Here is a 20,972-nt window from a genome sequence, read left to right as displayed (position 1 = left end):
AAATGAGCTGGGGAATCATAATTTTCAAACATTTTATTTTAGCTGTAACCAAGGTTAACAGCCATCCCTAGTTACAAAACTGTATAATCTCTAATTAAAAATGCAGCAATTTCACTTAGCCCTCCCATATTTAAATCTTTTAATTACTTTACCAGATGGATTCTAATGTTAATATAGCCTTTTTTGTGTAAATTACTGGAACATTCTGAAACCCACTCAATCTTGTCCCCTCAAGACATGCAAATATTACATAGATATAGATCATGACTCTAAGCTGTCTCTAATTTAAGGAGAGATGCTTAACAGCTAATTGAAGTACTGTAGCTGGTGAATTTGTGGGCCAGCTCCCTCTCACACAAAACATGCACGCATACACAACCATAGATCTATTGAGTTATTAACCAAACTGAAAATAGAGAAAAATGAAGGAACTTCCTTGATTAAGGATGCAATCCTATGCATGTTTAGACAGAAAAAAATCCTATAGTTCTGAGCATGCCCTGGTCAGGCTTGCTGGATGGGGCATGCTGGGAGTTGTAGGGCTTTTCTGTCTCTAAACATGCATAGAATTGTGCTCTAAGATAGTTTTGTGTAGTAGGTGACCCAACCTTCAGCAGTGTTGTAAATAATTAAGAGAATACTATGAATGAAAAATATCATATGCCCCGGTTCTGTTACATGCTTTCCATTTCTCCAAGCAAAAACACGTTTCAGGGCCAGCACTATAGGATTTAGGAGTGTGCGTATATTTTTTAAATGAAAGAACATTAAAGAGTTGTAGCATTTCCTTTAAATAGAATATACAGCCTATTAGAAGTAAGCAGACTCATCAAAAAGAGCAGATACTCAAATAAATTGGACAACCACCTCCCCCATTACCAGCTGTATCTCAGCTTCCAGCTAACTCCACAGAGAAACTCTTACGCTCCCCAGTCAATCTATTCAAAATGTCATAGTACCATTTTTCGCTGTCTCTTTCACCTTAACATAAGAAGAACCCCGCTGATGTATGTGGCACATATATTGTAAACATAATGATGCATGCTTTGGTGAAACTGATGCCTAAAGTAAAAAGAAAATAACTCGGTGTACTAGAAAAAGCTAAGGAATGCAAACTTAAAGCCTTGTATCACCCAGCTAATTTTAAAACAAACAAACATATGCAACATACGTAGTGATATTTGGTGATATAGCTTTGTAAATGAGCACACAAAAGTTACTACCCTACCAAAAAAATAAAAATAAAAAAGTACTAGCCTTCTGGGGCTGCAGCAGCACTATGTATTACATGAAGGAGGAGCTTCCTTTATATAACAACCACTTCGGTTTCTATGCTTTGTGCAGAGTAGGGATGAGGAAATCTTGTCAATTCCGCATGATGCAAACTAGGAGTAGTAGTAGTAGTAGTAGGAATAATAATAACAATAATAATAATAATAATAATAATAATTTCTTACCCGCCTCTCCCTTTGGTTCGAGGCGGGGAACAACATTAGTACAGAATCAATACATCTTAAAAATACTTGATTTTACATTGATCTGGATAGGCCTGCCGGAAAAGGCTAGTCTTTAAAGCTGTCTTAAAATCACACACAGAGTTAATTTTACAAATCTCCTCTGGCAGGCCATTCCACAATCTGGGGACGACAGAAGAAAAGGTCCTCAGCGAAACTGATGTCAGCCTAGTTTTAGCTGACTGAAGTAAGTTCACCCCAGAGAACCTGAGTGTGCGGGGCGGACTGTATGGGAGAAGGCGATCCCACAGGTAACCTGGACTCAAACCATTTAGGGCTTTAAAGGTAATGACCAACACTTTGTACTTTGCCCGGAAACTAATTGGCAGCCAGTGGAGTGACTTTAATGTTGGGGTAATATGCTCACCCCTAGATGTAATGGTGACCAACCTGGCAGCCATATTTTGAACTAGTTGAAGTTTCCGAACTAGGTACAATGGTAGCCCTATGTAGAGCGCATTGCAGAAGTCAAGCCTTGAGGTTACCAGCGCGTGCACTACTGTCTTTAGGTCTTCTGACTCTAAGAAGGGGCGCAGCTGGCGTATCAGCCGAAGCTGATAGTAGGCACTCTTGGCCGTCGCATCTATCAGTACCAGTATTTTTTTAATTTTTTTATTACATTTCTATACTGTAATAAACCGCCGGAGCTCTATTGGGTATCCTTTCCCTATGAAAAGGATGGGAGCATTGGCAAAAGGGAGGGCATTTCCTGCTTGCTTGCTCACCCTCCTATCTGCATTTTTTGGGGTGATGGGGATGGTGCTTGGTCTCCAACCATTTATTTTTGTGTGTTGGGAGGTGCAGTGCTTGTCCTTTCCGCACTTCTGTTTGTTTGTTTGGGGTGGGTGTATAAAGCAATGGAATTTCCAGCCCGTTCTATCATCTGCCCATGTTGTTTTACCTTCAGGCTTTTGTGCTTGGGGTGGTGGTGATGCTGGGGCATTTCCCATTCTCCGCCATGGCCGTCTGCCTTGAGTTTGCTGTGGCACCCTGGAATGTTGATGCATGTGGGGAGTACGTGTAAAATTAAGGGTTTTGTCACGTGCTCACTCACATGACAGCACTATTTTTGTTCCCTGTGTGTGCTAGATTTCTGGGCTCGCTGGCTAGCCCCACCCAGACCCATTTGTTTTATGTGGGGCGCAGCAGCGGAGCCCATTATCAACTATTGATGATGTTTGGATGTTTATATTTCTGTTTTATTTATTTGTCATTTAAATATTTCATATTTACACTGTTTCCCAATCTTGTTGACCCCCCCCTTCCCAGCACAGAGGCCATTTTGTGAGTAGCCACGCCCCATTGGTGGTCATTTTGTGAGTGGCCCTGCTCCCCATGGTGCCCATTTTGTCACTGGTGTCCATGGCACTTTGTCAGGATTCCAAATGCTCCCACAGCCTGAAAAAGGTTGGGAGCCCCTACTCTAGAGTCCCCTCTCTTCTGCTTAAAGCAATGGGGAGGAAGTTCCTGAACAGTCCCTCTTTTGCATGTGCTAAACCATAGGAGAAGCCATCTTGAATGGCCTAGACATGCTGGCAGCATAAGATAGGAAGAGTTTTTCTGCTTTTATTGATAAAAATGATTAAAGAATGCTTCACAGTCATAATATTTAGTTGATTAATCAGTTAGATTAATAATTTAAAACTTTTTGATTGATTAAAATGATATACCCTTCATAGGCTGGCCAGCAAATTTTTTTAAAAAAAAAACTTTTAAAAATGCATGATCTTATTTAAAACTGCACACACCAGGCATGTTCTTAACAGAGCCATTCCCTCCTGTTTCAAAGAAGCCATTCCTTTCTTTTTCTATGTTTCTGATGCTTGTTGTGACATGTCATACATATTTTTAAAATTTAGAAATTTTAAAATTTAGAACTAATGTTTTTCTCATACTTAAGCAGATTTAATAATGAACTAAATTGCTTAATTGACTAATACCGCAGGAGGATTTGGTGCATTCTGCATGACACATTATAAGTACCACCTTCAGCTTTTTCCAGCTTGTACCCCTCACCCAGCTCTAGCATGTAGTTTGTGGCTAAATTGAAATGAAAGCATGTTAGCCACCGTTGTTACAATAACATTCTTATCTACAGTTGGACAGAGATGTTGTTTTGTTTACAGAAATGCTGTTGTGAGTAATCTTGTCCATTTTAGATTTCTGTTGCGACTGATCAATATGTTAAGTGTTTTGTGTATAATAAGGATGGAACCTTACTATCAAGTTAGAGCTAAATGCTGTGCGTAGGCACTGTCGTTTGATTAGAGTGCTTTAATTTCCATTTTGAGTCATATTTTTCTTTGCATGTTTGTGCATTCTTTTCAGGAAAATGGAGCACAAGCTTATGGATAGACATGGCTTAAAATAGAACTCATTTATATTGATGAGATAATTTGCAAAACTGGAATTAGTAGGTTTTTCATCATTTTGATCTGTCACTAGCAAACAGGTGAAGAGTTAGCACATTCTGTATTCAGAAGATACAAACGGAGAATTCAGATGTTGACATCCTGGAAACTTGTGTTAGTTTTTCATAAGATTTTATTATGTGAGATATTCTTGATGCATTTCTGTCATCTTTAAGGAGTAATTTGTTGGACTGAAAAGTATTCGATCTATCAAAGTACATTCAAAGGAACACTTGGGATACAAGGACCAGGATAACTTTGGATGTAAAATCAGGATGCAATTCTGTGCATGTTTAGACAATAAAATCACCTTCAATTCTCAGCATGCCCAACCAGCATGTAGGACTCTTTTCTCTCTAAACATGCATAGGATTGTGCCCCCAGTAAGTTAATTTCCCCCAAAAGTTACTTACAAAAGTTAGTAATCCATAGTTGCAGGCTCAAGAGGGTGTAGATGTAAAATTTGGGGTGGGGTGGGGGGCTATTGGAGTCATACACTCCGAAGAAGTCTTGCTGGGAAAATCAGTCCACACTCAAACTTTTCTATGTAATTTTCTGAAGAAAATCAAGTTGATAAATACCATAAGAGAAAAATAGTGGCCACATTTACACACAGAGAAAGATAAGACCGTGGTCCCTTGGGTGAAAAGAGTATCTTCCATTGATAAGTAATTATATCCACAGTTACATGGCTTTCATAAAAATGTAGCAATACCATAGCACTGTAATTGGACACAATATTGTGCCAACATTTTCCCACTGAAACTTTGTTTGTTTTGGCTTTTTAGCCCTTTCTTAGTCTGTATCTTGAAATAAAGCATCACATTAACTGGCTGTGAAAAGCAGTGATTAAATTCAGTTTAAATATAAAATAATTGGCACTGGTAAGAAAAAATAATGATCTAAACCCCATGCAGAGCTCAAAGATAAAGATAGCATGATGTCTTCAGGTTTGCTTGTTTTATACTCTGTTGAGCACAAAGTGAAGAAGAGTAACATAGGAGTCAAATTTCAAATACATACATGAGCACATAGATGGGCATTGTGGGGTGAGCCTTTTAGTACTTACGTGTTTGAGGAAGTGGTTAAGAGGTAGGGTACGTAGAGTACAGTTTCACAATTCAAAGATTATTAAAGTGTTTCACAGTAGTTGTAGTTTCCAAGCTACTTTAGGAAGGTCATTTTGCAAAATGGTCCACCACCCCTGCCTTTACTCTGAAGATGCCTGGGTTCTCAATATCCTGTGAGGTATTTCCTCTTTTCACATTGACATGCAGGAATAAAGAAGGTTGACAGTGGAGAAACAATTCAGTAAGCAGTTGAAAGAGGACCCTTTTTGACAGCTGATCTATGCAACATTTTCTGAACCAGCGGCAAAAGAAATGATGCCATGTTATAAATGGCTTGCTGAAATTAAGGGCAATGCATCATTAAAGATCTAGAAAAGCATTCTTTTGTCAACTAGATCCATGTAGTTATGATCTGAAGGAATCTGAAGTTTCAGCATTTTGAGCAACGTTAAATTCTTTTATGCAAGGGAACTGTTGATCAAAAAGAAGTTAATCCTGAATGAAACAATTTAGTTCTGTTTTATGAGGCACCCTTTTCTTTAAAATATATTCAGCCAATTCTTATGAGAGCAATTATTTCCCACACAGTATACTGTTTTGTGTATCAATAGCAAGCATGTTGAAATGTTGTTTTCTTCTGGTTTTAGCAGGAATGAGCACCTGTGATAAGCAGGGTGGGTGGAGGATTCTCCTTTGTGTTTTTGCAGTGCAGCCCACCTCTTAAGTCTGAATGCATCTGTTTTTATGGATTTGTTTTCATATAGAGAGTTGCCATCCATTTGTGTTTTGCTCCCACTTAAATCGTTGTTTGCCGTTACCCTCAGTACACAGCCTTTTCAAATGTCATTTTCTTTTAAGAATTGCCAGAGGCTCTCTTAATCGAAGAGGAAATACAAGAAACAGAGTCCTGGGCCAAGCCTCTTGTCTACCTTTGGCAGAACAGGGTACCAAATTTCACTGCTGAAAAGGAGTACAATGCAGCTGTTGCCAAATTGGACCCCTATTGTGCCATATGCACACTCCTTAAACCTTATTACAAGGTAAGAAAGCTCCATGTAATATTTACAAATGTCTCCGATGTGGTAAATGTTCAGAAAACAAGCAAAGCAGCCATAAATACTCGTAGAAGGTTACTTTGTGACAAAACAATAGAATTTTTTCTTGGCCTTAGCAAGTAAAGGACTGAAAGATTTATGGCCCTTCATGCAGTATCAAAATAGATACTGGAATTCCAAGGAGAAACTTGAAGTCATGATTCCCACCACCAAAAAGCAAAGAAATGAGAATTGTATAATTTCTGCTATGTGTGGAAATCTTGGTAGGTTTAGCCTTGCGTGATGTTATTTGAGATTTATATCTTCATTATATAAATTCAAGGGTATGACTCAGGGGTATATAAATTCAAGGGTTCTCTTTCAATACATCCTCTCTGCTTTGTTGAAAGCTGATTCCCATATCATGCTCCCTCCCACATATACATGTAGGTGTGGAATTAGATCATACTGGTTGTTTTGAAGTATACAATTTATTTTTAAACTTCTCTTCCCTAAATAATTGCATAAATTTAAGTATAGTTTTCATATAGAAATACCTATTCATTTTCTATCTCATCTCATCTCGCATCATCTCTACCTATAATGCTGAAAGAATGTGTGTGGGATGTATGTCCAGAAATGTTTACCCACTTTCAGATGCATTAGAAACTTGAAATTTGGCACGTTGATAGGTATGGGAGTACAATGTGCCAGAAAAATCTAGGCTTATGCCCACAACTCCCAGCATGCCTTAGGTGGAACTCCCAGCATGCCTTGGGCGGGAGGCCAGACTTAATGGCTTTTGGTGCCATTGCGAGTGCACAGGTGCATGGCTGCTGTGTGCCTTTCACAAGCCCGACTCCTGAGATCTACCTTGAGTAGTCAACCCAATTCCACATAAAAGGAAACAACCCACATAAATGGGCTTACGTGGTTCCATCTGCTGTACGTGGTTTTAAAATCATAACTAGATACAACAGTGTGACTTTGAAAGGCCAAATTCTGAACATGCTCAAAGTCACCCCATCCTAATATCGGTGTTTTCTCAGAATCTGGTGAAGTGCATGTGCAGCCTTCGCCCCTTAAGAAGGAGGGAGGGAAGAAGGGGGCACTTTACGCATGCGCAGAAACAGGTCTGACCAAGGTGGCAAGTGCCCCCCCAGCCCTTCAGCACAGGATCCTGATGGAGCACTTGATGGATGAGAAGCCCAGGCCAAGGCAGTCCCAGCAGGACTTGGTCGGAGCTTGGTGCGTCCACTGACAGCCGCTTGCCTCCCCTCCTCGGCGATGCTATGCCTCAATGCTCTATCGAGGAGCAGCATCAGCAATGAGAGGAGGGAAGTGCCTCTCAGAGGATGAGGGCACCTCTGGGCCACCAAAGGCATGTTGGTGTAGTACTGGCATGTAGAGTGGCTGATTTAAAATAAAGCATGGGTTAGCAAACCAGTTCGCTATGTGCAAACCAGTTCACTATCTCTCAGTCCTAACTCACTAACTGTTTTAGTTCTCCTTCTACTTGACTTTCTCCAATTGCCACTAACCCCACTCACCATTCCATTCTAGCCTCAGCTATCAGTCATTCCTCGATTCACTCTTCTGTTTCAATGGTATAGTCAAGCTTTTTACATAAAAATCATAAACTTTATTCAGTAATTCCTGCATCTGTCTTGGAATGTTGTGGTTTAGTTATAACAGGAGGGAAAGGCTGCATTAAAAATTTCCATCAAGTTAAAAGGCCTTGGAAAATAAAATTAAAAAATTCACTTGGCACTGGAAAGCCATTCATGCAGTCACTAGGCAAGCTTGCATGGGACAAAGAAATTCATAATCTGGCTGCCACAACTAAGAACGCATGCTCTCCAGTTGTCTTCCACCACATCTACAACTCCCAGCATGCCTTGGGTGGGAGAGAAGACTTATCGGGCTTTGGCGGCCATCATCTGGCAGTGGCTTGCCATCCTGGGCCTGAAGAGAGATCCTGGGACCAGCTGCCTCAGTCGCTAGGCACCATCAGGAGCGGGAGGGAATGAGTGTGAAGTTCCAGGCCTGTTCCAAGGTCTGGTTCCCCAGTGAGCTGGTGGCTAGAACTGCTGTCCTTGCCTGGAGAGAATGTGTGTCTGTGTGAGTGTTGTGTGTAAGGCTGTATTTCCACTTTTCCAACTATAAAATTAGTAGTAAAACCATAATGCAATGATAGTATAGGGAGAGTTTAAATAAGTGATAAAGAGTAGGCTGCTAAAACTTGACTCTTAATTTAGCAGCTATCAAAAACATGAAATGTTTAAAAATAACCAGTGAAGAATATTTTAGAAGCAATGTGAATTGGGTTTATTATTATTTAAAGGGGATGGGAAAATTTACCAAACAAAAGAAAAAGAGCAAATATCTTTCTATTTAAATATATTTTTCAGCCTGACAAAACTAATGAAGAAATCTATACTTCCTCAGAAACAAAACAAAGAGAAATATTTGTGGCCAGCAAAAAGACAAAACCACTTATTCCAGAGATATGTTTTATTTATAGTGAAGAAAATACCGAAAACTATCCGTCCAATGGCTTTATTGAAGAAGATGGAACAAGTCTGCTGATATCCTGTGCAAAGTGTTGTGTACAGGTCCATGCAAGTAAATATAAATATCATTGTTGTTGAAATTAAAATATTACACCTCCACTTTTACTTTTGTTTACGGTGTTAAAATTTGTGAGTAACCATCATAATTCAACTGGAATATTTTGAGTTGCCTTTAGAACACAGAGGAAATGAATGAAATCATTCATATGTTCAAATGTATGAAATTGTATAGAACTCAATTTATGCCAGAAAAAAGAAAAAAGATTTGTAGATTGTCAATAGAGTTCAAAACTCCTAGGTATTTTTTTTAGGCCAAAGTCAGCACCATGTATCAACCATGAAAGATGTTGTCAGAAACTGAGTAGAGCTGGTTGCATAAGTAAACAGCCCTGTTTGATTTGAGTGGAATTGGGACAAGTCAACAGCCCATCCTGATTCTGCTCACATAGCCTGACTGCCTCCCCATGCCTGGCACATGAGGCTGTCTGTCGGCTGGGAATGGCCAGCCAAAGGATCCTGCCCTTTGAACTTCTGAAATTCTACTTCTGTTGTAAGTCTAATGGTTTAAAGATCAATTACGAAAAATTGAGAAGTATTCAAGAAGAAGTTTACTCAACATAGATATCTTTTGAATAACCAAATTGTGGAACATCTCAAAAGATTTCAGTACTTGGGGGTAGGGTGTTCCATCATTCCATTTCATGGTTTACGCATAAGATCATACACTCTTCAGAAAGCTTTAGTTAGTCAGATTGCCTAACTGCAAAAAAAATTTCAATGCAAAAAGGGATTTTTTTCAGCAGCTGTTACAATGTTCATGACCACTCAGCTCTTTTATGGAGCTGCTATTTGGGTGAGATATTAACAGAATACATGCCAGATTCTGACAAGCCCTTTTGCACATCCCTAGATGTGCTCACATTGTAGCTATATTAATGGAGACAGGATAGTGCCCATTTGATGGGAGAGGGGGGCTTGGCTGGCAGCCTTGAAGCTTTGCCTTAAGATGTACTTCTTCAGGACAGCAGTGGTGTTGCTATCTTATCTCCCTGATGATAGTTACAGTAGTGCTTGGATGAAGTGTGTGGCTCAAAGGGCTTGTCTTTCTTTCTTTCTTTCTTTCTTTCTTTAAATGGGATTTGATCCTGCAGGACTTCTAATAAAGCAAAGACTTCAGTAAATTGCTTTTCAAGACCTTTCTGCTTGTGAATGTGCAATTTGCTCACCTTGTTCTTTAGATATTCCTTATGAAAGACAGCTCATTTGAGTAATTTGCATCTAGCTGAATATCAATTGCTTTGGGGAAGATACAATGGTGCCTCCGTGCCACGGAAAGTTTGTCTGTAGAAAAACCAGGGGGTGGAATCTGTGGAACATCTTCTCTTGTTTTGCATTTCTACATTGAAGTTAAGCAGCAAATGATTGGCTCTGTATTGGCACTATACCAAGCACTATACCATGTGGAAGCAACTCCATTTTATGTTAAATATCTGCTATCAGATAAAGTAACATCAGTAACAGTTGTTGCTAAATTCTTCTCAGTAGCAATGACAACAAAGAAGCAACTATCTGTTGTTGGAAAGTTGTTTCTGGTATCTTATAGTATCTGATAGGATCTGTTTTTGTACAACTTCAGTTGATGTTGTTATTAAATATCTCTCTGACTGCTTTTATTTCTGGTCTGTTGACCACAATAAAAAGAACTGAACTGGCCTTTAAAGGCCTTCTTTCCCTCATTGACAGACAACCTTGCATGTGTGTGGCTATCTGTCAGCCAGGGAGGCAGTCAGCCTGCCTGAGCAAGCAGAATCGAGATAGGTGCCAGCTCAGGTTGGGCTCTGTGACTCACTATAACTTTGTTCACATGAATCAACCAGAGCTGCTAATTTATGTGTGTGAGCCCCGTTACTCAACCTCACTTAACATCACTAATTTTTGATATAGGGTTGCCACAACACAGGCTCTGAACAACAGGCCTAGCTGCGGACACTCCCTGGTCAAGCCAAGCACCACTGCTTGATACGCCTGAGGCGAGGGACAAACTCCACCTTTCTCCAAACTATGTGGAGAAAGGGGTTAAATGGAGAAGGATTTCAATAATAAAATAATGTGCTGTGAATTATATGTGCTGAGGTGAATTATTGTCAGAGTGGGTGTTAAATGAATAAACTTCAAATGATAAATGCCAAACAGACACGTGGGATTTTTGTGGTAGTTAAAACAAAATAATTAAAATTTATTTTAAAAGTTCACAAGCTTTGTTTCAAAATAAAACATTTAAAACCCTTTTTGAAACCTCTCATCCAATCCTTTCACCCATTCACATACACACTTTCCTGTCGCCCACACATTCACTCTTGAATTTTATTATCAGTATTGTTTATTTTACACAAACTGTCTATCTGCACACCCCACTCAAAAGACACCTCTCTCTATACTGAATCTCAAACTCTCCAGTACCCAAGTACTCTACACACAGAGAGCTAAAGCACTAAAGGCTAAGTCTCTAAGAGTACCTAAAAGTCTCCCTCAATCCCTTCAGTCATTCCCTTATATATCACTCCTCCCCACTTCTCAGACACTCTAACTCCACCCACTCAGGTCAACATTCTAAGCACCACAGACTTACCAATTTCAGACATGCATTAGGGAACTGACTTGTGGGGTATAACGCCACAAGAGTGCTTACCTTTGCCTAACCTACTTTCACAGAAAGTTTGTATAGAATTGCTGTGTTAATCACTATGCTATACTAGTTTACTAGGTGGAGCATTATTGCTACTGTGTTCAGATTGTAATCTTACCACATGGACAAGTAGATGGTATAACTAGACTGACAGCCTTGCATAGTGAAAGGTTTGTTAAAGATAGCATGGCTGATCTTCAGAATGAGAACTGTTGCTAGCATAGGTAATGTTTCAACTGGCAGTATGACAACCAAACTTACTCTTGGGAAAATGCTCATTCTTCACTGTTTTTAATCACACACTATGCAAATCTAGTGTCTCTTTTTAATAGCTCAGTTGTCTGTTTAGCTAGAAGATAATGAAGTACAGAATCTGTTTATCACCTCGGCTCTGTTATTATAGGTTGCTATGGTGTTCCTTCCCATGAAATCCATGATGGATGGATGTGTTCTCGATGCAAAAGAGCAGCATGGACAGCCGTAAGTTATGCATTTATTCAGTGATTGTTCACAGACCACCTAAACCTCCTGAATAACTGATTGTATGTAAAAATAAGAAACACAGAGGTGTGTTTTTCCAGTCTTTCTTCCCATAGTTGAGAGAAGAACCCTTATTTCTGTTTTAACAATATTTTGGTGGTTCAAATTGCTTTTTTTTTTTTTTTGCACATTGGTATGTGGTAAGTAAGATATCTGAAATAATGTCTACTGAGAAAACAACCAAAATTGAATGTATTCTAACTGAAAATACAAAACAGAAGAACCCCTTCACATTGTTTTCCCCTGTAGGCTCCCTGTCAGCTGCAATGCTGCAGCTACTGGAGAGCAAAGAACCTCCAAACTCTTCCTGATGTAGCTCAGCCTTTTTGATACAGCTTGTTAAATTGCTGAACACTGCAGTAATTGCAGGATATATCATATCCCCTTGTAACTACAGGGGTTGATTGAAATTTTAGGATTGATGTCAGTAGAAGGGTGACTGTTGCAGTCATAAGTGCAGAGTGCCAGACTGAAACTGTTACGTACTTGGTATGTAAAGGAATCGCAGGGCATCTACTATATCCTCCAAAGACAGGACCATTCATCCTGCAATCCTCCCAGAGCACTATCTATCCTGTTAAGACCATTATATACCATAAGCAGAGAACAAGTGCACTACAGAAGACAGATCAGGCACATGTTAAGGAAATAGCTTCTCAGTAGTTGTTTCCACATTACACCATTTATCTGGAATTGCCATCCTTTGTTTATTCAACTTTTGTTTGAGAAATCATATGATGTTGTCATCAGATTGTTGCAGTCTAGTAGTTTCTGTGCTATCCTCATGTTTTTTAGACCAGATTTATGTGTGTATGTTGGGTGGGTGGGTTGTGTGTGTGTGTGTGTGTGTGTGTGTGATGCTTTGCATCCCTTTTTCAATCAAATAAAATTGCAACACTAGTTTGTCCAGTGGGGACAGGTGTAATGTGGAAGCAAACCCTATTAAGGGTGTAATTAAAAGTTTTCTGTTAGTGGGTTATGTCCATTTTATTGCTTTCTGTTTTGAGTAACATTATAGAAGGATTGTGGCCAAGACGGGGATTGTATTGCTGGATAATATAGCACTGTGCTGGGTGGAAGTTCTGTCTAAATTCCACTTCCAGATACTAACTTCATAACTAAGATAACTAAGCTTCAGCAGCATTAAGATTTCTAGTGTTTATCCTCTGATCGAGAAGTTTGTGGGTCCTTTACATGATGTCATCAACATTCCTAGTCCTCTCCTGTGCTTCGTGACCATTTGTATGGCTTTATTTGTAACAGGGATAATGAACTATTTAAAAATTGGTATTTCAATCAATTTAAGTCTTAATATGCAATGATAGAGTTGCACTATACCAGCAGCTATACCACAGCCACATCTAGTGATTGTATAATGAAACATATAGAACTTGCAGATAAAGAAAAAAACCCAGAGAAAAAGGGGGAAGAGCATTTAAAGAACCAATCTTAATCCCGCAAAGAATCCAGAAGCCGAAGCCCCGGTAAAGTTGCAGGATAAAAAGCCTGGTGTAGAGAAGCCTTATGAGAGCTGTATCTTGACCATTAGTGAAACCCATCCACTAAGGCATACCAAAAGAGAATTCTACTGTTGGAACATCATGCTATCTACCTCAGAGAGTGACACCAAGCAATCATTTTTAAGAGAATTTGAAGATACGATGGAACCTTTATTGCCCATTGTGTATACACACATATCCTTTGTTCCACTATCATATTTGATCAAACAGGTTTTGGAAGTACTACAAAAAACTGCAGACCATTTTAATAATAAACAACAGTAAGATGAATGTTCACACTCCAGGAGTTTGGATTTTTTAAACCCTGGGTTTCCATGAGTGAGTCAGCATGCTAGTGTATGTGACTTGATTGCTCCCACTTCACTCCTCCAATGGTGCAGCTAAACAAGCCAGGGACTCCCTAGCTTGGTTAAGATGACATATGAACTGAGAACTTTGGCTTTTATTTCTCTCAACAAGCCAGAGTTGTAACCCAAGAACCTGATTCTGGCTTATCAGGAGAGAGACAAGCCAGAATTTCCAGCTCAGATCTCATGCTAACTAACCCAGTGATAGAGAGTTCTTGGGTTATTTAACCACTCCCACTGGTGGGAGGAGCCAACGGGAGTGATTGAGCTGCATACATCAGCATGCTGGCTTGCACATTGTTTCAGTGATGTGTGAATTAGGCCAATGCCTCCTTTAACTCTCTGAAGAAATAGACCATCTTCTATCTCCGGCCTAATTAAGGTGTTTCCTAATTATCAGAGGGATAAGGAATATCAAAACAAATACTTCTGTGCATTTCTGTTCATGTGTGTTGAGCAGAGGAACCTTTTTCTGAACTTGATAGCTATAACAAGGTATTAGAAAAGGTTCACATGCAGGGATGTATGTATGCTATGATTATTTGCAAGTATGGATAAAGTTCAAAATGTGTTAGGCACAGAATTTAGCTTTCATTGTGTAAAAAAGCAATTTTATACCCCTTAGAATCATGACAGTCTGCTTGAATAGTATGGGCAATTTCTGGTGAAATCTCAGAAACTGCAAGGTTTGCTGTTTTTTTTCTCCTCTGTTCCACCCTTCCCTAGTTTGTAGTAATTGATTATTGTACCCAGACTTTTACTTAATTGACTTCCATAAATTTTAGAGTTCCCTTGGATACATTTTGAGGGCTATCATATTTCCTGCATGAGCTGGGAACACAAAACATTGCCAAACATTGAGAATAAACTCTGTAGAGGAGCTTTTCAAGATACATAAATGGTGGCTTCCCCTCACCCCTCCTCAGTTCAACTGTGCAAGAATATATTGGTTTTTCTCACACCAAGGTAATTTCTTACCATTTTATGAAAACTAAAAGAGAGAGGTAGGGTAAACAGGTTGGAGGAGTAGATAATGTAAACAATTTTTTTTTTAGATTCCTTGTAGCTGTTGGTAAAGAACAAAACAGGAGGTAGCAGATACGGTGTGCATATTAACCAAGGCAGGGAAATAAAATGGCAAATACCAATTTAGAAGAGATTATTACAAAAATAGTGATTCACATATATAGGTAGTTCAATGTTTGCTCGGTGAATTGCTATTAAAATGTGCCCAGAGTCAATTTCTGTATCTGTAATATGTTTTCATTTTAGCAGGGTAGGCATTCTTTCCAGGCAAAATTGAATTTTTCCTCTCTTGCTGGCCACCAGAGAAAATTGTGAAAGGTTCCTTATCAGGCAATCAGAAGTTCCAGGACTTATGAAACTGCTTTTGTTACAGCTCCTGCAGAGTTGCGGGTGGGTGTAGAGGGGAGGGGGAATGGCAAAAGTCAATCCCACGAACTGACAGGATGTCTTTTAAGTCAGAATGTAATTATCAGTTCAGTTCAGTGAACAGAGTTAGACAGCACTGCTGCTCTAACAACAAGTTTGTCAGTTTTCTTTCAGCTGAGGGACAGGTGTGGTACCTCTAAGCATTAGTAAGGAGAATTATCACATTTCTTTCTGTGGGGAACTTGATTCTGTTCAAAATGGTGAAGGAGGTCAAGGGACTCAGATCCTTTTCATCTAACAAGGCCTCTGTTTCCCCAAACTAAGGTACAGTGCTAGAGTGATACTATACCCTAAACCTGGACAAGGTTCACTAATTTGAATGCTGGCACCTCAAATCCAAGAATGATCTAGTTTGTTAAGCTGGCAGATCAGAAAGTATCTGCCAGGTTAAACTATGTTATTAAACGAAGTATCTTCCATAGTTAAACTATGGAATTCACTACCAAAAGATCTAGTGATGGCCACCAATTTGGATGGCTTTAAAATGGGGAGGGGTGTAGATAAATATCTGGAGGAGAAAGTAACAGTGGCTACTAGTCCTGATGGCTATGTGCTACCTCCAGTATCAGAAGCAGTAATCCTATATACGCCAGTTGCTGGGGAACATGAATGGGAGGGTGTTTTTGCACTGTGTCCTCCTTGTAGGTCCCTGGTGACATCTGGTTGGCCACTGTGTGAACAGAGTGCTAGACTAGGTGGACCCTTGGTCTGATCCAGCTTGGCTCTTCTTATGTTCTTATGTTCTTATATTCTTAACCATAACTTTAGAAACTCAAAGAAAATATATTTGTCCTCAGCAAATCGTTGTCTACCCTCTCAGGCTTACTTGTGAAAAACCATTTACATTCCCTATTCCCCTCCCTTACCTAGAGTGACAAGAGGTTCCAGGAACAATGCTTACCAGAATTTGGTTCCCTTTCAATATAAAGGTTGCTTGAAACGTATGGTGGTTTATAATTTTTGCTATATTTGTTTACACATATACGATTCAAGCATAGATAGAAATGAGCAGCATAATATTCCTGTCAGGCATCATCCACTACTTCTCATGAAATCCCCCAAAAGAGGCACCTTGCACCCAACGGTACTCTCTGAATCTCTCCCTCTTTTGTTATTATACACACACAGACACACACACACAGACACACACACACACCATCCTTCATATCACCCCTCCCTTCAGTGGGTGGTGGACTCTGTGTCACCTTCTCAAAAGTCTGATGGACAACACTTGAGAGAACTCTAAATATCTCCCAAAAATTAGCTCCCATCAACTACCTATATTGAGCTGTTGGCTTAGCCAGTAAACTGCTTAACAAAGAAAAGTTGCCCAATCACTACAACACTAATAGGAAACTGGTAATATCAGGACTTAGAGGAAGATCTGAACTGGGGGCCCCAGTTCCTGTCTTCCGGAAACATTTACCCTTCTTTTGAACAGGAGAGAATGACTTGATCAAATGATATAATTAGCAATGACTGCTAACTAATCTCCACTCCTGCGGATTGAAAAAGCAGGAAGGAAATCTCGAGATTGCTTTGAACAAGTAAGTTATACAGCATGTTCCAAAGAAGCATGTTTATAACTAACATTTATGATGATAGGTTGGATGAAATACAATTACAGCATCACTGCTTTCCAACCCACATCTCCTTTTTCTTCCTGCTCATGTTCATTTTAGAAATGACAGCTGCATAGAAGCAGAATACCTAAGGTACATATGACTGAATACTTTAACTTCCTATAGCCATCACCCCAGGCAAACCCTTTAGCAAAGCTCAGAACACCTCATTTCAACTTCTGCATCATTCAGCATGTGTCACACCCACTCATAAGATTATGCACATTTTTATTTTATTCTGCACTATTTACTGAATGACTGATAATAATTGTTGAGACAGAAAACGAGTGACATTGAATCCATCTTTGTTATGGTGATGCTTTTTAAAAAAGGGGGCTGCAGCACACATCATCTCAAGAAATAAAAAGACTAAAGGAGGTTTAATAATTCATCTGTCTTGCTCTTGCAAGTAAAACTATATTCACACATAGCTTCTTGATTGAGAACAAATGCCTCATTAATCTTAAACATTTCGGGCAGAAACTGCTAGTAAAGTCAGGAAGAGTAATGACTGACAATTCAGGGAACAGAGTATACTATACAGCATGTAGGACTGAATTTATCCTTTCAACACTCTACTCCAACATACATGCCTTAGTTTGGTTGCACACAACTAAAAAGCTTAGAGGAGAATCAAAACTTACAAGAAGCAACTTATGCTAAAGATTGAAAATCAAGCCAATAGTTAAAGCAATGAACCACTACCATTAATATTCTCAATCATTTTTCAAAATTCCTTTATTCTCCCTATCCGTAATTCTAACAGTAAATGTGAAATGGAGAATATAAACAGAAACATCTTAGCTCCTTAACACATTAATTTTGACTGCTCACTTGAGGGAATGGTATTAAAGGCAAAACTGAAGTACTTTGGCCACATAATGAGAAGACAGGATACCCTGGAGAAGAGGCTGATGCTAGGGAAAGTGGAAGGCAAAAGGAAGAGGGGCCGACCAAGGGCAAGATGGATGGATGATATTCTGGAGGTGACAGACTTGACCTTGGGGGAGCTGGGGGTGGCGATGGCCGACAGAAAGCTCTGGCGTGGGCTGGTCCATGAAGTCACGAAGAGTCGGAAACGACTGAACGAATAAACAACAAGAAAAAAATTGTGGAGAAATAGTTGGTTGCTGCGTTTGTATATACTTTTACAACATAAAAAAGGAAATAATTTTGATCCTCTCATCAAATAATCCTTAGAGGAATATTCCTAATTCCTCCTATTTCTAGAGAAAGATTTACAAATGGAATTTAATGGAATTGTTGTAATGTGGGTTGAGGGTTTTAATGGAATTGTTTTATGTGTTATTGTAAAGCGCCTCGATGCCAGAAATGGTGAGGCGGCGCTACAAAAATGCTTTAAATAATAAATAAATAAATGTCTTCCTTTCAGTTTTTTCTAGTGTCTTGGACTTATAAGTGCCAAATTTCCAGTTTCTGGGTGGCCTGGAAGTTTCATAATCATTTTGGGGCACACTTAGGTGATCCATTTTGTGGAGAGGTGTACAAATAGCGCATTTTCAGATTTTCCTATTAATTTCCTATTAATCAAGATGTCTTGGGACTACCTGTGTAACACATTTCAGCATCCAAGCCTAACAATTTCAGTTGTGAGAATCTTATCTAGCTGAAAGAGATGTAGATGATTCCTTTGAGGGGAAAATTGTATGCTTGTGTGTTGAGACTGCCACTAGCCTATGACAGATATGACCCGATTCACAAGATACATCTCCAGCAAAGCTATCCCTGAGGAGGCAAATATGAAGGTGCACAGGGCCACAGACATTTGTGTGAAGCGGTATAACTTCAGGGTGCTTCCTTGGTGTAGTTAGAATTTGCATGGAAAACCACACAGGAATTGTCTAAAACATTGTATATGTTAAACAAACAACTTCACAATCAATCATTTAAATCAATTAAAAACAACATCTGATGCCTTTTGAAAGGGCCATTGGATTATTATCTTTTTTAGCAGAATAAATCAACTGGACAAATTGTCAGGGCAATTGTCAGCACTGCAGTGGGCCTTGTAGTTTGTAGCTAAGATTTAATTAGAAGTAGTCTGGAAATTTTGGGGCCTATTTGGCCTGTGAATTGTCAGAATCTATGTGAGCTTATCTCAGTCAATGTTCGCAGAGCAGGTGGGAGTTGCTTTACTTCCCCTGGCTTGGCCTTGAGAGGCAGGGAGTTCTCCATGAGAGCCTAACAGAGTTGAAGAACAGTTTGCTGAAGAATCACTCAGGTTAAAGCGTCATCCTGGAGGGCTGAGCAGAGGCACCCTGTTTAAACAGAAGCCTTGCTGAAAAGCCAAAAGCCGCTGTCTGTCAAGTGGTCTGGAGGAGGTGTCTAACAGTCGTGCCTCCCTTTTTAAGCTGATGCAAAGGTAAAGAGCCTTTGCTAGGAACATCTTGTCTGCATTGACCGAAACCCCTCCCTGTTTGGTTCATCATTGTCTGGAGGCACTCTGCACATGGACTCTCCTAATTGGAACTTTGGATTGCTAAAGACTTGCCATGAAAAGTACTGTGAAGCTTTTCATAGACTTTCATAGACTTTGCTGTGGATTGTGTGGCTTTGTTGTCATCAGCTCAGTGTACTGGCAAACTGGGATTGAACTATGACTTTTGGACTTCCTTCTGCTTGGACTCATGCAGCATGGAGTTGCCAGAAAGCAGTGGAAGGAGACTCCTTAATCTTGTTTAGGCCTTGACTGTGTAACCTAGAGTTACCAACGGATGATCTAAACTTAGACTAGCTCTCTTTGAGGTGGTTTGCTAAGCCTTTCAAAAATGTGTGCATTTGACTCCCTGAGAGATCATCTCAGGAATCATCCCCATTCCTTGTCTGGGTTTACAACCCGTGTGTGGATTGATCCTTCCCTTGTGTTTGGAACTGTAGAGATAGCAATGAGGAAACCACGTTGATGAGCATCGCAGTCACGGTAGTGACTTTGAATGTAGCCTTTGAATGTTCTAGAATTTCTTGGAGCATATAGCTACTGACCATCAGCTATATGGTTTCTGAAGTGTGTAAACATTAAGCTTTTGCCATGAGATTTCCTGCAGTAAAGAAGTCTCACTGATTTAGGTGTCCCATGTCAGTTTGCCAGAATGTGTGCTTGCCTGAGGAACCGGGAAACCCGACAACAATCTTATGATGATGCTTTTCTCGCTACTATACTTAAGCTTATCTTAGCTCTTCCATTACAGACTTGCTTGCAGAGAGTGATAGCTGAGCCATAAAGATTCATTCCATGCTATAGCCACACATGCAAATTCCTTAGCTTGCAGGACACAACATTCTTTTTTGAAACAAAATTGGTGGGTGGGTGCATTTATTTATTTATTTATTTATTTATTTTATTTTTAATCTGCCCAATAACCAATATTCTCTGGCTGGATTACAAACAGTTAAAAGACTAAAATGCCATACAGACAGTTAAAAATATAAAATACAATACAAATATTTAAAAGAGTAAAATACAATACAATAACAAATAACAAAAAGCACAGGAATTGATACAACAGCCATGTAAATCTAGAACTAGGTCTCTGAAATGTCTGTGAGAAAAGAAAGGTCTTTGCCTGGTGCCAAAAAGATAACAATGTAGAGACCAGGTGAATCTTTATGGAGAGATATTTCATAAGTTAAGTGCCACAATTGAGAAGGTCCTCTATTTTGAAGTCATCCACTTAGCTACATTTGGTGGTGGCACCTAGAGGAGGACCTCTAAAGATAACTTAAAGGTCTGAGCAGGTATGTATAGGAGACAGGCATATATGCACACCTGTCTTCTTTGGGGAAAAAATTGTGTCCTTCAAGCTAGGAGTTTTGCATCGTGTGTGTGTGTGTGTGTGTGTGTGTGTGTGTGTGTATATATATATATATATATATATATATATATATATATATATATAGAATACTAGACCTACAAAAATACTGGTATGATTTCTGGATTTTTCTTCCCATTCAGCTGCCAGAAAAATAATTGACTAAAAAAAGATAAATCAATTTACTGTGAGAATCATGCTTGCTTGTTTTTTGTTCATTTTAATAGACTCTCTCCACATTTACACTCCATAAACTTCATAGCTTTTAATGAGGCTATTTAAATTGAAGATTATGTTCAGATATAATCACTATAGCATGTGCTTGATGAGGAAATAACCTTCTGACCTGATCTGTTAAGAGATGCTTGTAGAG

At 39.3% G+C, this 20,972-nt stretch overlaps 1 protein-coding gene across 3 annotated transcripts in view; it reads left to right on the top strand.

Annotated features, from left to right (window-relative positions):
* The window catches only part of KDM4C (lysine demethylase 4C), a 226,921-nt gene that overhangs the window by 134,102 nt on the left and 71,847 nt on the right, over window positions 1–20,972 (top strand). For all 3 annotated transcript variants that reach the window (XM_063129271.1, XM_063129270.1, XM_063129269.1), the window contains 3 exons: window positions 5,854–6,035; window positions 8,441–8,654; window positions 11,692–11,768. In XM_063129271.1, coding sequence (XP_062985341.1) covers window positions 5,854–6,035; window positions 8,441–8,654; window positions 11,692–11,768 — 473 coding nt within the window. The remainder of the gene's footprint in view (window positions 1–5,853; window positions 6,036–8,440; window positions 8,655–11,691; window positions 11,769–20,972) is intronic.

Source organism: Elgaria multicarinata, chromosome 6 (genome assembly GCF_023053635.1).
Source record: "Elgaria multicarinata webbii isolate HBS135686 ecotype San Diego chromosome 6, rElgMul1.1.pri, whole genome shotgun sequence".
Taxonomy (NCBI): domain Eukaryota; kingdom Metazoa; phylum Chordata; class Lepidosauria; order Squamata; family Anguidae; genus Elgaria; species Elgaria multicarinata.
The sequence above is the reverse complement of the archived record's forward strand: the minus strand, read 5'-3'. Positions and strand labels throughout refer to the sequence as shown.